Raw genomic sequence first — 19,358 nt, 5'->3', positions numbered from 1 at the left:
AACCTTTGAGATAATATTGAGCACCTAGCCTTGAATGAATCTGTTCCAAGCTCCAACTGTTTTTTCTCTTCCATAATCTGACCAGATGACTATAATGAAGTGTAATTTACAAGCCACTCGTAGTGTAATACTTAATAGAAAATCTTGTGTCTTCCTTTCATAATTCCTGAGCAGGAGCTTCAATAAACTGTCAAAGCTGTCCTGAGTTGTCTGCAAAGAAAATTTAATCACGTGAAGTACAAAATGGATGTGTTTTCCATATAGGAACAGCACACTTTGTGCCAGACAGATTACTGTAGATGATGACAGGGCATTATTTAAAGACGTCCTCCTCAAATTCATTATAGCAGCATCAACAAATGCTGAGATTTCCTCCCAGATCACTGTTGGCATTTTAAAACTCAACAAATGTCAAAGTTGTAATTTCAAAATATTGTGAGATGGGATGTGAGGGCGAATTGTGTGCTTTTTCTATATCTGACTTTTTTATTATTTGGCAGCAATTTTAATAATTGATTATTTATTTTCCATAATTTAAAAACAAACAAACAAAAACTTCACTATTACAATTACCATTACTATTACTAGTTCCACAAACCTGAATTTTCCTTTTCTGGTTTTCTGTGATTGTGAGCTCAACTGTCTGAATGAACAATAATTGTATTTGGCTTTTGGACTGTTGCTCAGGTGAAACAGTTTGAATCAGTTTTATTCTTTTCTGACTTTTTAAAGGCCAAACAATTAATCAAGTAAGTTAAATCATTAGTAGTGGCCCTACCTGACTTTATTTCAACTGTCCCATTGCTGTGAACTAAACAACAACAACACTGAATCCCAATTTGCAATATAGCAAACAGGGTTAAATGCAAACTGTTTTTAACACTTGCTTTACATTTCTGATGTAAAGCTGTATTTCGAAGAACTTAAATATATTATATCAGATCTGTTTTGACTCCCTTGTTGACAAATTAATTTTTATACATTTTTTTAATAGATTTTTTTGTCATCCAACCACTCCAAAACCATGTTCAAAGGCACTTTTATACAGAAGTGCACAGACACGTTCTAAATGTTGTGCTTACAGATATTGTATTTCATATTGTAATCATAATATGCATCCAAAATATATATGATTTTTCAATACTGTCGTATGCATGCCGATTATAAAAATGCCAAGGTGAAGAATTCAACCCTTCAGATATGTCTGCACTGTATATTCTGAGATCAAGAAGGGAAACACTAGTCGAGCGAGGTTAAGAAATATTTAGCTGTGCACACCTGGCAGGTTTATTTTTGCTCTTATGTCACTGTACTGTCTGCACCATTTCTGTTGTCGTACTTGAGTTACAGAGAAACTGTGGGGAGGCATCCGTCTGGTACTCTCATTATTAAAAGCAATTAAGGTGTGGAACAACCAGCACAAGCTCAAGTTTTTACATGAAGGATGTATCCACAGGTGATAATAAGCAAATTCCAATTAATGATTCAGTAGCTCATTAAATGTTGATGAGCGCACCCCATGGAGTCATTAAAAAGCCTTGAGACATTAATTCACCTATTAATCTCAGTTTAATCTATACATAAAATAATCAAGAATATTCATTCTTTATAATTACACAGTTTAATATACTAATCACAACCAAATTATGGTCTAAAACTAAGCTATTCATTTAATGAGGTGGTGCTCACCCAACATCAACTGTACAAATCCACAGATAGTTACATCGGAGTTTCTCCAATTTAATCAGTCAGACTGGATTTCACAAATGTCACCGGTTGTGACATTAATATTGACAGAAATTCTGAGGAGATTGGAAGGGCTATTTGTAAGTTTTCTCTGCCGCCGAGTCACCACCTCCTTGCCAGGAGCGGATGATGATGACTGTCACTTGACAAGAGCTTCAGCCATCGGTGTATTTATAATACAAGAGGTTACATTACGACCTCTGAGAGGCGCTACTTATTCAGGTCAGATTGGAAACTACAGTGAGTCACTATGGGAAAGTAACGAGAAAAAGGGCGGGGCTAGCTGGTTAGCATGCTAACTTCAGTAGAAGAAGTGAAAGAGACAAAAGTTAACATTGGTGTTGCTTTCCACCTCTGGAGACAGCTCTTGGTGAGTAAAGGAATGAAGTTTGCTTGTAATGAACTTGCAATGTTTCTTTAAGACTGTTAATGCTAATGCAGGCTATGTAGCAATTGCAAAATTTATAAATAGCTCCTTTAAATGTTGCACATTCTAAGTCATAGTAACCTCTGAGACTGATTCCCTCTGGAAAGCCAAAACTAAAAATGACAAGAACTGGGAACTTCTGTATCCTTACAACAGATACTGAGATACCTGAAACTGTACATGAAATTAGGCAGGAACATATGCTTGTCTGAGGACTTTAATGTATTAATTCTACTGTATTAATCCCTGTGCAGAAAACCACCTTCTGCATTGAGCTCAAACTGGCCAGCCATTGCCTTGGCAAAGAGCCATGCCAGGAGTATCCTTAAGATGATGCATTTGCTTTTTCTTTTTATATCTCTTGGAAATCAAACAGCTACATTATACCTCATTCCAGCACAAGGGGCTGTCCATAGTCCTATCTGTGTGTCTTCTTTCTGTTGCCCTGGATACTGACTCCTCCTCAACTTAAATATGGTATCCCACAAGAGTCTGTTTCCTGTCTGTTACTGTTTTTCATATGTGCTTCCTCTAAACCACGTTATTTAGCAACATAATGTCACCTTTTGCTGTTACGCTGATGATACACAGATTTACATGTATGTCCCACTCAAAACTTTTCACCAAAAATGTATAGCTCCATTTTTGCCTTCCCTGTCTGACATTCATTGTTGGATTTATCAAAACTTTCTTGCAGCAACAGCTGGATAATATGCAGATTCTTTTACTTGGTCCTTTCACAAACAATTATTCCTGGACTGACCCACTGGCTTAAAATGGTAGTTATTGGTACAGTTACAGATGTTCATAGGTTAGAGATGTACAAGTTTTCTTACAAGCAAAGCTCCCATCACAGCAACATATGGAGACGTTTATCCATCCTAAATATTTAGGAGCAGTGGGCAGTCACAACACAGTTCCCAGGGACCAACTCCAGTTTTGAGGCCAGTGTCTTTTTTAAGGCAAATGCGGGAAAAACATGCAAACTCCACACAGAACAGACCAGGATTATTGTTGGGATATAGGCACTGTGTTTAGTTACTGTGTACCTAAATCATATATAAAAATGTGTTTGACTCTGTATATAAGAACAGAGCATGTACTGGTCAGGAGGGATACAAAGATTCTGGGATATGGCAACCCAAAAACAATCGGTTCAGGGTTTTCTAGTGGCTAAACAATGGAAGTTGGCGTATGTATTAGTGGTTCAAAAATGCTGTTACATCTAACCCTGCCTTGAACAACAGGATCTGAGCTGACCTGTATGTTTTGAGAAATTGTATTTGCTACATAAAACCAGTATGTTCTCTGCTCTGGTTAAACCAGCTTTGGAAAAATCAACAATGTTTTTACACACTTGGTCTATTTTTGCCAGACGGGTTCATGTCGCTGAAGTTTGCATTGCATATAAAATGCATGTAATTTTTCAGTATTGATGTGAAATTAATATTAAATCATACATTTGATGTTTTTATTGCAATAAAAACAGTCAATCGTGGTTACATAGTGTTTAGCCATTTTTGTTTCTCATATTATACATGCACTTAACAGCAATGGAAAAGCATGGGCAATAGACTTATATAGAATTAATAAATAATCTCTATTTCTGAGTTTTCCCCACAGGCCAATTAGCGACACAGGTCTGATTCACAAATGCTGCAGTGTTGCAATGTCTCTGCAAACAGGCAGCAAAAGAAATTACAGTTGATTTTCGCCTCTACTAATACGAGATTTCTTATTGTAAAAAAAATTAGAAACAGAAAAATAAGATAACCCTACATCTGGTTCACAAAACATACAGAGAACACTTTTGTGTGCGCTCTGACATAAAAATCACCATCTCTGCACAGGAATGTTTCACGGGTAAAACAAATTGCAGGTAGTAGCAGAGTCTCACCTGTGGAGTTGTTACTCTGAAGGATGTTCCTGTGGTGGGGGTAGCAGGTCGTGGAGAGATGTTGTTCTGGGCCTGGGCCTGAGCTTGAGCCTGAGCTTGAGCCAAAGCCTGCTGAGGAACCATCACCAGCTGGCCCAACTCTGTACGCACCAACACCATTCCTGATGAACAACAGGGAATATTCATTAGTGGAAACACTTTAACATGGATAATACATAACTGGATGGTATTAAAACCAGCAACCAGCCATTTACAAATACATTTTTGATGTGGATAGCAGGGTACTCTGCACATAGTATCGTCACATGTATCATCCTAAGGGAACTTTGCATTCTAAATTTCAAACTGACAGGTGAAGCTGGGATTGAAACACCAAACAGAAACTATTGATAAGATTATGCTCAGTGCACTGGAATTGGATGGTGACTGATTTTAGCCACAGAAAATGCTTACTTCTGCCTGGCTGCAAACTGTCTGTTATAATCGTATAACAAGACACCTCAAGCAGTCCCAGCAACACATCATTAACAGCTTTAAATCAGTGCATTAAAGAATAATTAACTGTATTTAACCACAGCAACAGGACTTTGCTTTGTGCCACATTTTACCATGAGTGAAACAGACAGAATCATGACTTAATGTTACTAGAAACAAAATTCTGACCTTTCTTAGACTGTTGTAGGTGGTCATAGTAAAGGTGTGAGAATACACTCTTAGGCCTCCTAATATACAATATAACATACTTTTTCTAATCTGTTATTTACATTTATCAGAAATCGGGAAAATGTCTTATTTCATTGCACTAAAACACTGCTTACATGTGTGATTTCACAAAGTTAACATCCAAAGAAAAGATCAAGACCTTGCTCGATATCAGATTAATGCACAAATGACAGTCTGAGGTGTAAGAATATGACTGAAGATGTGATCAGGAGCTAATTACACAGAGTCTTTAATCTTTCTAAAAGACATGGATTACAGTCATTATAATACCACGTTTGTGAAGTAGCCCTTGTCAGATTGAGACAAAATGTTTTATTACACATTTGTTTATCTGTGCAGAATTTACATAAAGTGAAGAAGACATGAGGTCATTCAAAAGGTTAATAGCACATTCATTCTCTTGACTATCTGACTGAACCATTATTCCTGAGGTGAGATGACTCAGAATATCATTCACGACCAAACAGCAGCACACAGACCATTTTGACCACTGTCCACAGTTATTACCTGATGTTTGTACTACATAAAAGAATATAAGCTTCATGGAAGTTGCTAAGTGCCAAATATGTAGGCAAAATTTGGGCAAATGTTGCAGCTGTTGGCTGTTAATTGCATGATAAATTCCCACACTGAGAAAAAAATTGAAAAAAATATAGCACTGGTGCTTTATTTCGGCAACAATAAATGTTTAAAAAGTAAGTTCAATTGGCAACTACAGAAGGGTTTTGATACACTTCATAGTCTTGGAACAATGTAGATTGGTAACTCTCAGTGAATCAGGAGTAAAGTGATGTGCCCGTTTAAAAAAAATCTACACACCTTTACAACTGCCATCTTGTACAACCTCTTGATGCTGGCACTGTATGCTCGTCTTAGAAATATATTTTACCATCTTTATGCACTATGAGTGAACATTTCAGGTTGTTAATGTATTTGTACTGATGTAAAAACACATTGCTGTACATGTTTTGTGCCTGCCAATGGAAAACATTTTGTTAATTAGTCTTTGAAATGCTTTCAGGAAGAACACAAATGTTTGAAACTTTGATGACGGGCATAAGAATATCTACCATTCACCATTTCTGTATGATTTCATTGGAAACAGCCCTGTCTTGTATAAGTTAAACCATTTGCTTTGACCTTAAAGTGACAGCATGGTCCCACTGTTTTTCTTGTGAGCAAAAAACAAAAACAAAAACAGAAGCCTGATTTCTTATGGAGATTTAAGTCAAACAGTTAAACATCAGCTAATTCCTAGTAATGTTCAGCTAAACTGAATTTGACACCATTTCACTGCAAAGTTCATGCAAGTTTTGTCTATTTTTTTATTATTATTTTTTACAGTTGTGGTTTCCTGTGGTGTTATAGGCTGTCAAGCATGCTTGGTGTAAATTTCATACTTTGTGCAGCTAAGTTGGCACATCATAGCACTAACAACTGCTGCACATCCAGACAAACATTGGAAGAAACCGGGATGTCACACATTCAAACCCATCATACTGAAGACAGTCAAACTCTACATCATACTGACAACCAATCTTGAGCCTCAGGTAAGGTTATTATAACACAGGTGTAAACAGCACCTTGACCTACACTCCTCCCCCGCCTGCCAACCTTACCCGGTGGGATGGTAAACCCAGGGGGAAGCTGAATGGTCGTCTGCTGCTGAGGTGGTCTGACAATCAGCTGAGGGGCTACGATCCTTTGAGGTGCTGTAAGTCCAGGACGGGGTTGAGACTGTGCGGAGGTGGCCACAGCAGGTGTGGGAGAGGGAGCTGTGGGTCTGACCATGCTAATAGTGGTAGTCACTGATGTAGTCTGACCAATACCACATACAGAACTAGTTGCCACCCCTGTGACACAGGCAGCGATTGAGGCAGAGCTCAGAGGCTGGGTTATTGTAGTAGTTGTTGTAGCTGCTGCTGTAGTTGTTGTTGTTGTGACAACAGAAGATGCAGAAGAAACAGTGTTTATTACAGAGTTGACACTACCAGACTGGCTTGACATTACAATTTTGGACTGACAATCGTCTGTTTTGGAAGCCCCAGTGTCTGTGACCGTTTTGCTGTGGTTCTCCTGTGAAGCTGAAGAGGTGATGGGTCCTATGCGAGCGCCCTGCTGGACCAAGGCCGAAACACTGGTCCCGTTGCCGTTCTGGGCTATACTGGCTACAATGTGACTCGGGAGTCTATGCAAAGCAATGGTGGGAGTCCCCCGGTCGAGAGCAATAGCCGACTGACCTACAGGCAAGCTGGCGTTAGATAAGGTGAAAGTCGAAGTGTTAATAGAGGATGTCACCGGCCGAGTAGAGTTTGGTGTAGTTTCACTAGGATCCACAGAGCTAGCGTTTTCGACCACCGCTGTGTTGCTGTTCCTCCTCGTCGTTACAGCTGCGCCGTTTAAACTCTTTATCCGAGCCGAAGCGGTCCTCCGTGGCTGGCTTATGCGTTTTCTCGCCGGGTTAGCTTCTGTCGACGTCTCACCTGTGCCCGGAGAAACCTTAGAGCCGCGGCTGGATGTGGTGCTGATGCTGGCTGGAGGAGATGCCAAAGTTGACACACCAGATGCAGTCAGTGTTGTGATGGATGCTCCATGTGATTGCGAACCGCTGCTAGTGGCGTTCACACAGGCAGCCGAAGTGGTGGAAGGCTCGCCAAAAGACGGGGTACAACCCAGAGAAGGAGATGTGACAGCTTTATCCGGACTAACGTCTTTAGAGTTGATCTCCTGGCGCATCTCGGGTTTATTACGCCGTCCTTGTTGTTGTTGTTCTAGTGTTGTGGTGCCCACTGGAGCTGGTAGCGTTTTTCCTAAGTGATGGTTAGCGGGGGCCACTGAGCCAGCGCCTCCGTTTTCGTCTGTTTTACCTGCTGGGTTGCTTTGGCCAGCAAGCTGTGACTCCAATGAGCCCACTAGGTCGCTCACAGCCTTTTCATCCACCTCTGAAAAGAGCATATCTTCCAGGGGGTCGGAGGCGCCCGCCATCTCTGATCACCGATAGCCGTCTTATATTTTTTTTTACAGTGCGCCTGCGTGTTACTAGGCATTGTGGGAATGACTCTGACGTCATTAGATGAGAGGAGGGGTGGAGGGGGACATGGACATATATGTCTATTTGGGGGTGGGGGGTCTTGTTGTATTTTCATGTTTTTCTTCATATGTAATTTAAGTATAAAGTATAATGAATACTGTAGAGTAAATACCATACGGTTAAACAAACTATGATATGCCGCACTCGGGACATACTTTAGTTTCATGGCTTTACCATTTAAAACAATGCAGTTCGATGTGTAAGACAAGTTACGCGGTATATAAATTTTTTCTACATCTAAAAAGGTATTCTCTAGGGGCAGTGTTGGGAGATGCGAGCCCTTGTAATATCGCGATGTGATAGAATGGCTGAATCTCAAATCTCGACTAAGCATTCCTTGGTTAATTAGCTAATTTTCGTCCCTGAAAAACAGTAATAAAAGTTTACGAAACTGCATGTGCAGTCTACATTTCGCTAAGTTCACCATGTTTTTACCAACTCACTCCTTTTCGTTTATGAGAACAGGTAGCAGTGAGCGGAAGAGGAGGCAACTTTATAAGAATGAGCCACAGCCTTTCTCCCAACATCCTTAGCGGCGGGCGAAGGAAAATGAAAACGGCCATGTCGTGGTAGAAGCCAGTTCAGAAGCGAGAGAGTCTGAGCCACGGTGAAACTTGCAAACCATCTGATGTGGACTTGAAACTAAAGCTCTGAAAATAACACATCTGATCGCTCGTTTGACAGAAAGCAGATTTAGTGGACGTAAGTTCGTTGTTAAAACCAGAGGACAACATGAGCGGAGGAGGGACACCGTACATTGGCAGCAAAATTAGCCTCATCTCAAAGGCCGAGATTCGCTATGAAGGAATTTTATACACTATTGACACTGAAAACTCGACAGTAGCTCTTGCTAAAGGTACGTTAACGAACCACACGTGGACTGCAGTACTCATGAAGGGGGGTAACACAACTTGCAAAAGTGTTTAGCGATGGAAAACTGAAATTCATTTCAGCGTAGTTAGCTACGTCAGCTAGCTTTTTAGCCAACTAATAGCTAAGTGGTGCTGTAGTTAACACTCTGTGCCCTTTGTTTACGTTGTGCTTGGGCTAACATTAAATATTTACCCCTGGCTGCTGAGGACTGAGTGGCATATAATAGAAAATTAATGCCTTGTTACTATAAAACATCTCTTATTAGAGTTTTAACTATAGGTTATTAACAAAGGTACATTTAAGTGAGTATTTTGAACGTTTGTTTAGTGAACTAGCAAGGTATTACTCCGCAGGATTGGGCTGTTTATGTTGTACAGGAAAAGAAGGTCCTTCAGAAGTCACAAGGGGGAATTTGTCTCGGTAATTACATTGTAATTTAGGATGCTCTTATAACATTTGGCCAGGATTAACGTATGAAGATTAACCTTCTAGGCTAACCCTGTCTTATTTACTCGTCTTTTTTTTCTTTTGTACAGTATAATACATCAAAACAACAATATTTTCAAATCACAGATCTACTAAGCTTCAACATAAACACTAATAGTGTGAAGTAATTTAAACCATCCTGTGAATTTTCCCAAACAGTTCGCTCTTTCGGCACTGAAGATCGGCCCACTGACAGGCCTATTCCACCTCGGGATGAAGTGTTTGAGTACATCATCTTCCGAGGAAGTGATATAAAAGACCTAACAGTTTGTGAGCCACCCAAAGCCACTAGCAGCCTGCCTCAGGACCCTGCCATTGTTCAAGTAAGTTCATTTTCCTTAGTATATCACAATAATGTTGTAGTTTGTCAGACATTCTGTATATTTTCTATTAAAGTAATCAGAAATCTTTACTGAACACGTTTTAATCTTAGGTCATGCCTGGCTGCAGCCATGCTGTTATTTCTAAGAAGAAATTTTGACATGTCACAGAAGGAAAAGTACAGGTGTAAATGATTGAATAAATGATGGCTCATTTAGCTGCTTCCATTTCAGGGTCCTGGTGTTGTCAAAGCTGGCTCAGTGTCACACTGTCATGGTTTACTGGGACCCTTAAGCAGAACAGAGCCATCCTTAACGATATTAGTTACACCTGTGCTTTACCTATACTAACTAAGTCAAAATGTCTGCTGTGATGAAGACCTTTTCCAATTGGTTGGAAATTTCTTTTAAAGTAAATATAAAATTTACTTTGCACTAATAACACTCTTAACAAACAACATAGTGTCACAACTGAGTGTAAATTCTGCTGGTGTAACAAAAATATATACTTGGATAGACACTGGGCACTTTAACACTTTCCCATGCAGAATAGTTGACTTTTTGCTGAGGTCAAAGGACCATAATATCATCAAAAACATAACTTCTCCCCCTCCATTGGTCATATGTGTTGAATTAAGTGCCTTCCTTTTTCTGCTCCTACTTAGGTGAATATCATTTTTGTTTTCATGGCAGCAAGAATTCAGAAACTGAAGTACATGTCAGTGATGCTAAATACACTACACGACACATACACTAAATACACTAGCTTTTTCATGTAATAGGTGAATATCGGTAGAGATCGTGTACAGATTTTGTAATTTTGCAATTGCGCATTCATGTTGTGGATGCTGATTTCCTAAGTGGTCTGCAAAAGAATGGATATAACCACACACACACACACACACACACACAGACACCAACCAAGTGAATTTGTGTGAAAGTGCTGTTTTTGACAATCAGTGTTGTCATGGCTTTTCAGTTGACTTTGTATTTGTTTCTGTAGTCATCAATTGGATCCAGCAATGCTGCAGCAGCATCATCATTCCAGTCTGCTGGGTCCTATGCTCCATTCAGCAGGGCCCCTGTCCCACCTTACAGCCAGTTTGGTGTTACACCCCTTGCAGCTCAGCAGTTTGGATCAGCTGGAGCAGGAGGTAAGAAGTAGTTCTTGTTCAAAAGTTTCTTCTCAGTGCATCGATTTATATTTATATTTATATTTATTTATAGCACCATTAAGAAGAGCTGTGAACATGGTTCCATGTCCCACACAATAATATGGTGTTACATGAGACAAAAATAAACGGGGATGATTACCCGTGTCACGTGAAAAGTGTGGCACAAGTGGATTTTTATGCTGAATACATGAAAAACTGGCTGAATGGAAGATGGGAAATCATTTAAAACTCCTTAATAAGCATAGTATATTTATACATAATGAGAAATAAAGTTAACGAATCAGATAAACTAAAACATGCAAAACCACTGTTGTGGTGAACTCTGTAAGGTTCATGTGTCTGCAGGACACTGGCCAATTAAACTGCAATTAAATGACAAGAGTGCAAAGTGGCAGGGACATTAAATAATGTGCCATATTTGGGACTATATTTTCATTTACATTCATTTTATAGTGGACAATATGGCTGTAATAAAAACAAACAAGCTGTATTTAAAATGAACACCAGTTGTGTATTAAAGATGCTATCCCAAGTTAATGTTTTATGTTTCAGTTGATACACAAATATTATTTTTGAAACATTGTGATAATTATTTTGTCAGTATTGCTTAGCACTGCATTCAAAGCACTGTTTGACAACTACTAGATGTTTGACTGTTTGACAACCACTTGATCTTTTTTACAGTCACCAACATGATCCATCTAAATCTATTCCAATTACTGCACAATCAATCAAACATTCTTCAAACAAGCCTTGTAAGCAAGTTGTGTTTCTGAAGCATATTGTGAGCAGCCCCTGATCCCTGCTTATTTGAATAGAGCACAGCTGCATATTTCCTTTGGAGTTTCCTGCTGCGCACATGAACCCCATTATGTGTTGAACAGCGAATTGTGAAGACAATTATACATCAGATTCTAATAAACTGTTGTAGCTTGGGTATATGAAAGTGCTCAAAGCTGGAGACATAACAGCACATGCCAGGGATTTTCTCATTAAACATATAAATTGAATTTCTGCCTTTGTTGTAAAACTATTAGGTTGCTTTGCAAGTACTCAGAGCTGCCACTGGCCTCATTAGATATTAGATGTCAGTGTTGTAACCCTGACCAGGAAGGTTCTTCCATTATACTGGCAGTTGACATTATTTCCAGGTATTTTGCCACATTGACATTATATTGTATGTGATGTTGTGTCACTCAGCATCAGGTATATCACTTAACTCTCATTGTCTCTCTCTGCTGCTTTAAGACAAACTACACTGTCTCTGCTTTAAGAAAGTCATATAGTTTGAATCTAACTCTGTTGTTTTCTGCAGGACGCACGAGTCCTAAGCTGGACTCTTTGAAAAAAAGTCCCACGCTGGAGCAGGCAGCACAGGCCCCACCATCAGCTGCCACAGCTCCACCTGCACCTGTTGGACAGAGGAGTCAGACGGGGGCAGCAGTTCCCAGACCGACCAGTACCACCACTGGCAGCCAGAAGCCCCCAGATCTCCTTGAGCAGAGAAAAGGTAAAGATACCTTGCAAGCTTGTTATGGTAGATTTGTGGTAGATTTTCATACCGTTAAAAGTCCAGAGCACTGGTGTTGATGACCGGAGGTGTGAAGATGCTATCAAAAAAACAGGTTGACTTTTGTGAGTATACAAGAGGTTCATGAGCACAAAATTCTCTGCAGTACCAAAAACAACAGTTCACCTCCTAAGTTTAGATTCTACACCCATTTACCAAACACAGAGAATCCTGAACCTGCACCATGTCTGAAGCTCATGCTTGTGTTGCCTAATGCGTCTGTGTTAGATCATTACCAATTTACCTCGAGCGAAACTTATGCTAATGTCTACTTTGTTCTCTCTTCAGTTCCTGAGGTTCAGAAAGTGTCACAGCCAGATAATGAACAAGGTGCTGTTGAAAACCGGGATCCCAACAAGCGTCAAGCTGGTAAGTAATTTCCACCTTCAATTAATAATACCTAAAACAAACCTAATTCCATCCACTGAAATGTTCATTTATTTTAGCAGCTATTAAATCTTTATGGTCTATTAATATGTAATAAGAAATTTTACTGTCATGGAATCAGTTGTTTTCGCAGAGACAACGTAATGGACAAAATTTCTATTACGATTTCATGTCTTTTTTTTATGTGTCATACTTAATGGTTTTTTACCCCTTTTTTTAGTATTTCCTTTTCATATTGTCACCTTTGGTATCTACAGTACAGTCATAATGAGTTTGGGCAGTGATGTGTTTTTCACTTCTCTGATTGTGTACACCAACATGTTGACTTTGAAATAAAACAACAACAATGAGGTTAAAGTAAAGCTTAACACAATACTGTCCAAATATTTATTGACTGCACAGTACGTGTTGCTGGATTTCAGTTTTTCTCTGTTATTTCTCAGCTGGTGCTCAGGCCATCCGCCGCGGCCGTGGAAGAGGAAACCGCAGCAGAGGCAAAATGAATATGCGCAGGGATGGCACCATGAAGTTTGAAGAAGACTTTGATTTTGAGACTGCCAACGCCCAGTTTCACAAAGATGAGATTGACAAAGAGCTGCAGAATAAGCTTAAACTGAAAGGTACTGCTTCAACATGCTTGAATCCAAAAGGTTAAAAAAAAAAAAAAGCACTGCATTTATTTTTCACCAGTACAGAAATGTTTTCATCAGATCCATTGGCCTTACAGTCTGACAGAGACGGCATGTATGAATATAACAGGTGCAATTATTGTTATTTTCAAAGGGCAATACCGTTTTAGTTTTGTTTATCCTGCCACCATTTCTGCAAGTGAAGGCTCAAGAAGGAAAACCATGGTAGAAATAAAATGTTTGCATGATAGTGAATCTGTCCTGAGATAGACCCAAACATACTGAGTTTTTGGCATCTTCAGTGTCACAATGTTATTGCGCAGCCTGATGGTCAATTTATTAAGTTTGTGGCGTTCGGTGTTTTACAAATGTACTTCCAACATAACAGATGACAAGACTGAAAAGGCGCTGAATGGAGAGGAAACTGTTGTCTCAGAACATCCGGCCAATGAGGGGACCACCGAGGAGGAGGAGGCTGTGATAAACACATGCTACTATGACAAGTCCAAATCCTTCTTTGATAACCTGTCCTGTGATGATTTGAGGTATCTTTTTTTTTTTTTTTTTTTTTATGAACCTGAATCCCCTTTGACAGGGAGCATTGTGTTCAGACTGATAGTGTCACTGCGTTTGCAGTGTTAAAGTTACTGCGTTATGTGTCAGTCTGAATGGTATCTGCAAGAACTACTCTCCAGACTCTACATCATTTACCCTTTGTTTAATCATGTGAATTGTACTCACTGAATGCACTGAAAGACTTTTGTTTTTTTATCTCTTTTAAGTAAAGCGGGTGAAAGAGGATTTTCAAGGTAAGTCATATATTTTCTTAGCTCTGTTTGGGGAGGCACCTCAGGTTAAAGGGGCACGTTGGCATGGAGAGTGAGCACACTAATACAAACACTAACTGCTTTTGGATGTTGACTTAATCATGGCAATCATTTTTCAGTGTTTTTGTTTATTTGGTTACAGATTTAAACCTAACATCTTATGACCCAGATGATTGCACATGTTTAGATTGTTAACTATAAAACCACACAGCGTACATGTAACATACTATGTAATAAAAAGACACTGAGCATCATCTGTTGTTTGAATGGGAGAGACAAAGGATGTTAAACTAATTTGCACAGTGTGCTGCCAGTTTCTGTGCATTGTTAAAGCAGCAACATAGACTGATTTCTTTGTGCAGTGTTGTACATTGCTGATTCATAACTAAGCCAAAACTACCGTAGCCTGTGGCGCCTCCTTTCTGTCTAATTTTTTTGTTGAGGTATGTTTGTTACCTGAAACGATGGATCCTGATTGGTCTTTGCATGTGTCAGGGATCGAAGGCCAACCTGGGCAGAGGAGAGACGAATGAACGCAGAGACGTTCGGCATTCCCCTGAGGCACAATCGAGGAAGAGGGGGTTTCCGTGGCCGAGGCTTCATGGGGCCCCGTGGAGGCCGTGGAAGACCGGTTAGCAGAGGTTCCTTTGGGCCACCACGGGGTCCTCCACCTGGTTTCAGAGGCGGATTCAGAGGTGGCAGAGGCAGCCGGGATTTCTCTGATTTTGAATACAGGGTAAATATATCACTTTCATGAGCTTTGAACAGTATATAGTATTATTGAAGTGCAATAGAAATGGTAGATGTCTGATGGCTGTTCTAACCTTTAGGCTTTTTGTTTGTCTGTTTTATCCAGAAGGATAACAAGGTGGCTGCATAGTACAGCAGCGATGGATCCACAAAGAATTATAGCCCCTCCTCATGAAATTATTCCAGCTCAAGAAATTTTCTTTGGTCTCTACATTTGACAGAAAGAATGAAGACATCCTCTCAGTCACCAGCAGCAGGGTTGACTGTTTGACATCAGGGTGTGAGAGTACAGAAGTTTAGTTTGATAAACAGTCACCAGACGGACAAGATGATGTGTAAATACCTTGCTTTGGAGTAACTCTGTATTTTTGCATCAATCAAGTTCATTTCTTACAGAAGTCGTATTTGATATTGAAAGCTGTATGCAGAAATCCCAGTGATACTGTGAGCGGATCACGGTTCATGTGATCAATAGCTTTATTTTTTACTTTATTTCAGTTTTTGATATAATATTTGTTGGCACCAAACTTCCTTTCATTGCCTGTTGCACCGTATTTCTCTCTGCTCAGACTTAGATTGGTTGCCATGTGTTCAGTATTTTTACCCAGTTTTTTTTTTTCCTTTTTGACATCCATTCATTCTCAAAGAAGTCGTGAGGTCAAAGCCAGCTGAAAAACAGAATCTAAACTGAATATCGTAATGAATGAATGTATATCTAGCTCATCTTCCACTTAGTGCCCTCCAGCAAATCATTGCTCGACAGACTCACTTTAGTTTTTAGAAATGTGTTTCAGTAGTTACAATCATTAGCTCATACTTTGACCCCTTAAACCTCCCACATCAGCTGAATTGTGTTTCTGCTTTAGGTTTGTAGCTGGACTTCTGCAGGCCTGGTGTAATGATGGCAGCCTAATGCATTCAACCAATAGGAGCCAGTCATTTGATTGACAGAGGGTGGTTTACAGCATTAGCTTTAGAAGTATTTGTTAACTGTAGATTTTTTTTTAGCGGGTCTGTTATATAGTTGACTAAAGAAAGAGCATTCCCATGATTTGTGTCAGTGAAAGAGAATCATCCATTGCTATTGACGCCTTTTTAGAAGTTGTTAGGAAAGGAAAGCCTTGAGTTTATTATTCAAAACCTGCAGTTAGATTGACTTTGAACAAGTTAGATTTGGATAAGAAATGCTCCGCTATTTTGCCAAAAAGAATATGTGAGAGATTGGTACAGCTAAAAATAATTGTCAGCCTATAGGTACATGTTTTCTTCATTTAGTACCTCTTAAATCTACCTTTCTATGTCCAAAACATACTGAGCCATCTGTTAAAGCATGTTCCTTTTGTTTTCAGCATCCTTTGATTTGTCTTGCAGTTGTGTCATCAACATTGTTTTTGTCTCTAGAGTCAACCGCTTTTCACTGCAAAACTCAGTACACTTGCAGTGTTGTGAGGATTGTTTACTGAAATTGGGAAATCTTGTAAATGGATTGAATGATGTCTCAAAGTGTATGTTCAATACAGACGGCAGCATTTCTGATAGATATCAGCCCTCTGGCTTGTTTGTAGCTCCTCTTGGTGCATTATTGTCAATGTGATTGTTCTCTGGAGTGAATTTTATGTGTTGTTTTTTTTTTTTTTTTTTTTACTGACGTGTGAACAAAGGGACAAGAACTGGATGTGGTGCCAGTGTGTTGGGGGGAGGTGGGACATTTTTTCTTTTTGGCTCTGATTTGTTAGTACTTTAGGGAGTGCCTTCAGAGTGGTCAGTTTTTTTACAGCTCTCCCTTTAACTTAAAGATTACCTTTTGACAAAAGTATTGATAGCACTACAGGGTGAAAGTAGATCCTTCTCTAAAGCTGTGGTTGTTTTAAAACAAAGCAGCCCAGTTGAATATGTGCTGTTTAACTGGATATTGCACAGACTGCTGATCACTGCATGATAGCCGTAGGAACCATCACTTTATATGGGCTTTCGCAATAACCAGCGAGATTGGATTTGAGACAAAAAGTATTACTGAGCAATTCAAAACTGACATGTTTTCATATGTTTGTTACTCCTTCCAGTCACTGGAATTGTAAACCAGGAATTGTTTTCTTGAGAATATCAGCAAAATTGAGTTTTTACGTCAAATAAAGAATTGTACAATATCACTGTTTGTATTCTTTTTAATACACATGTACCCGAAGAGTTTCCTTTAAACTATACCCACTGTTTTTGTATTTGTCAGAAAAGTTACAGAAATTGCCTGGTTCATATGTAAATTGTACTTAAGTTGGCAGGAAGACATTGCTTCTTTAAATATAAGAATAGACATGCATCCTACAGTTATTCCAAAAACATAAACTATAAAGTAGTAGTGTCACTTTCCCCAGAGTAAAATATGATTGCAGTTTTAACGTGTGCTTGGCGTATTTTATGTACAATATAAACAGAATCAATCACAGTGCATAGAAACATCTGACATTTTTTAATAAACATGAATCAGAGATTCAGTTCAGATACAATACAAGTAACCTATTGTATATCAGTAATCATTTATTTTTCCAAATACTTGATAGTTGTGTGGCACATGTACTTAAGTCCTACATCATATCAAGACTTGAAGCATACATGTAACTCCAATCAGTTTTCAGTGGTGATGCAACATCTACAATATAGTGCTTAGATACAGAGGTGTGGAGAGCCAGTGTTGACACTTGTGGAGGGTGCAACTGATCCTGAGTCAACTTTTACATTCTTGGCCTGAGGGTGGCACAAGTGAACATTTTGTGGAGTGTTAAAAATGGACAAGGTTATTTTTTGGGGTGACATAATGTGCCACTGGGTAATTAAAAGTCACATTTTTTGGCCTTTGTGTGGTGGGCTGAAATTAATGAAAGGTTAGAGAGGTCATCCAAAGCACTGGGATTCATCCTCTGTGGATGATGGACAGAGTAAAGACTGGAGGTAAAATTAAATAGTCCACATTACGAATATATACACTCTTTGAGTTAAAGAAAAGAAAGTCGTGGTTATCCAAAAATAATAGGCACCAGTGATTAATTAAAATTAATGCAGAGTTCATAAACTACGCTAAAACCAAAAGCAGTATTTTTGACTTTGAGAGTGACGGACCACCACTCTCCAGACGGTGGCGATAACGCAACAAGAACGAAACAGTTGTCCATCAAATACACTCGGAGAATAAGGGAGAGGACGCCGTTGAGAAACGTAAACAAATGGTAAACTAACTGTGACTACAAAAATGTCGATTGTCTTTGTGCCAAAGAAACTACGAGGAAAGGCGAAAGTCAACCAAGAGACGATACAGAGGGTAAGACACCAGGAAAGGGTATTTAACGAAGCAGCTAACGACATGTTAGCTCATATTCCCGTACTATAACAATGGTGTTAGCGTTAGCGTTTAGCCACTAGCTACTTCACTAGTTCATACATTCGTCCAGTCTGTGTTTACACTCACATTGACTTACACACGCTTACACAATTATTCGTTTTGTATTGTACTTCGTAAAAATGTTTCATGTTGCACATAGTGCTTTTATTGTTTCCTTTCCATCCATAATCACACCGTTACTGTGTTATCCAAGTAGACTACGTTAGCTACCGTATAACGTCATTCCTCTTTTGTCTCTTCTGTCCCAGTTGCTGGATGAAAACGACCAGTTAGTGAGATGCATCACTGAGTACATGCAGAAAGGTCGAGCAGTGGAGTGTGTACAGTAAGTCAAAACTACCCTCAATACCCTGTAGTTCATTTAACTGTTAATTTGCTACGCTATATGACTTGCAAGTGGTTAGCACAGTAATGATGCAAAACGCCCACACTTTTGTGAGTTGTGTTGTGGACAAATGTACGTCTATTTTTTCACCTGCCGTTTTTCTTCTTTCCCAACAGATATCAACAGATCTTGCACCGCAATATCGTCTATTTGGCAACCATAGCTGATGCCAGCCCTGACAACGTGCCCCTCTCCTCAAATGTAAATACAAACCACACGATGCTCGAGATTCCACTGCATTAATGATTCAAGTCGTAGTGTTCCCTTGACTAGTGACCTATTCCTAATACTATGATTTTCTTTCCTGTTTTCAGTCTACATCTAATGGAACTTTAGCCTCCACACCAACTGTGAATGGGCATGGACGCACATGATGATGGCAGCTTTTATCAGTGGTGCAGTTGTGTTGTACAAAATTATTTAATATAATAAGGAAATTTATGTGAAGCCTAATCTATTGTTTTCAGTCAGGTCACTTCTTTCAGGTTCACTGGTGTTTCAGTTCAGTAATGCTATATTGGATGTATATTATGTGAACAAATCTTTGAATTCAAACTATATTTTCTATCCTCTCAAATGAACATTAAAACATTTTTCCATTTTTTGGAAGAAGTAGTTGTTGAAATCATTCTGTGCGGAGACCACACAAAAACCCACTGACATGAAATGTTTCTTGCT

General features: G+C 39.3%; 3 protein-coding genes across 4 annotated transcripts in view; 2 read left to right on the top strand and 1 right to left on the bottom strand.

Moving 5' to 3' along the window:
• LOC111219206 (transcription initiation factor TFIID subunit 4-like) overlaps positions 1–7,778 on the bottom strand; it is an 81,625-nt gene extending 73,847 nt beyond the window's left edge. Inside the window, exons 1-2 of the mRNA XM_022741822.1 lie at positions 6,413–7,778; positions 3,992–4,231 (exon numbers count right to left, since the gene is read on the bottom strand). Coding sequence (XP_022597543.1) covers positions 3,992–4,231; positions 6,413–7,778 — 1,606 coding nt within the window. The remainder of the gene's footprint in view (positions 1–3,991; positions 4,232–6,412) is intronic.
• Positions 7,779–8,423: 645 nt separating this feature from the next.
• lsm14a (LSM14A, mRNA processing body assembly factor) lies at positions 8,424–17,048 on the top strand. Of its 2 annotated transcripts, none has more exons than XM_022744765.1 (10): positions 8,424–8,740; positions 9,403–9,566; positions 10,567–10,717; positions 12,054–12,248; positions 12,597–12,677; positions 13,139–13,315; positions 13,713–13,869; positions 14,107–14,133; positions 14,647–14,887; positions 15,011–17,048. In XM_022744765.1, exons 1-10 carry the CDS (start codon positions 8,617–8,619, stop codon positions 15,029–15,031), a joined length of 1,338 nt encoding a protein of 445 aa, XP_022600486.1. In that variant the 5' UTR covers positions 8,424–8,616; the 3' UTR covers positions 15,032–17,048. The 2 variants fall into 2 exon arrangements, with proteins under 2 accessions (XP_022600486.1, XP_022600485.1); XM_022744764.1 differs by having other exon boundaries at positions 15,008–17,048.
• Positions 17,049–18,058: 1,010 nt separating this feature from the next.
• ss18l2 (SS18 like 2) lies at positions 18,059–19,272 on the top strand. The gene is made up of 4 exons (XM_022746311.1): positions 18,059–18,214; positions 18,544–18,620; positions 18,797–18,881; positions 18,995–19,272. Exons 1-4 carry the CDS (start codon positions 18,146–18,148, stop codon positions 19,052–19,054), a joined length of 291 nt encoding a protein of 96 aa, XP_022602032.1. The 5' UTR covers positions 18,059–18,145; the 3' UTR covers positions 19,055–19,272.
• Positions 19,273–19,358: the final 86 nt, after the last annotated feature.

The sequence above is a fragment of the Seriola dumerili genome, unplaced genomic scaffold (genome assembly GCF_002260705.1).
Source record: "Seriola dumerili isolate Sdu_G_001 unplaced genomic scaffold, Sdu_1.0 BDQW01000003.1, whole genome shotgun sequence".
Lineage (NCBI taxonomy): Eukaryota > Metazoa > Chordata > Actinopteri > Carangiformes > Carangidae > Seriola > Seriola dumerili.
Note: the sequence above shows the minus strand (reverse complement) of the source record. Positions and strands in the feature narration are given on the sequence as shown.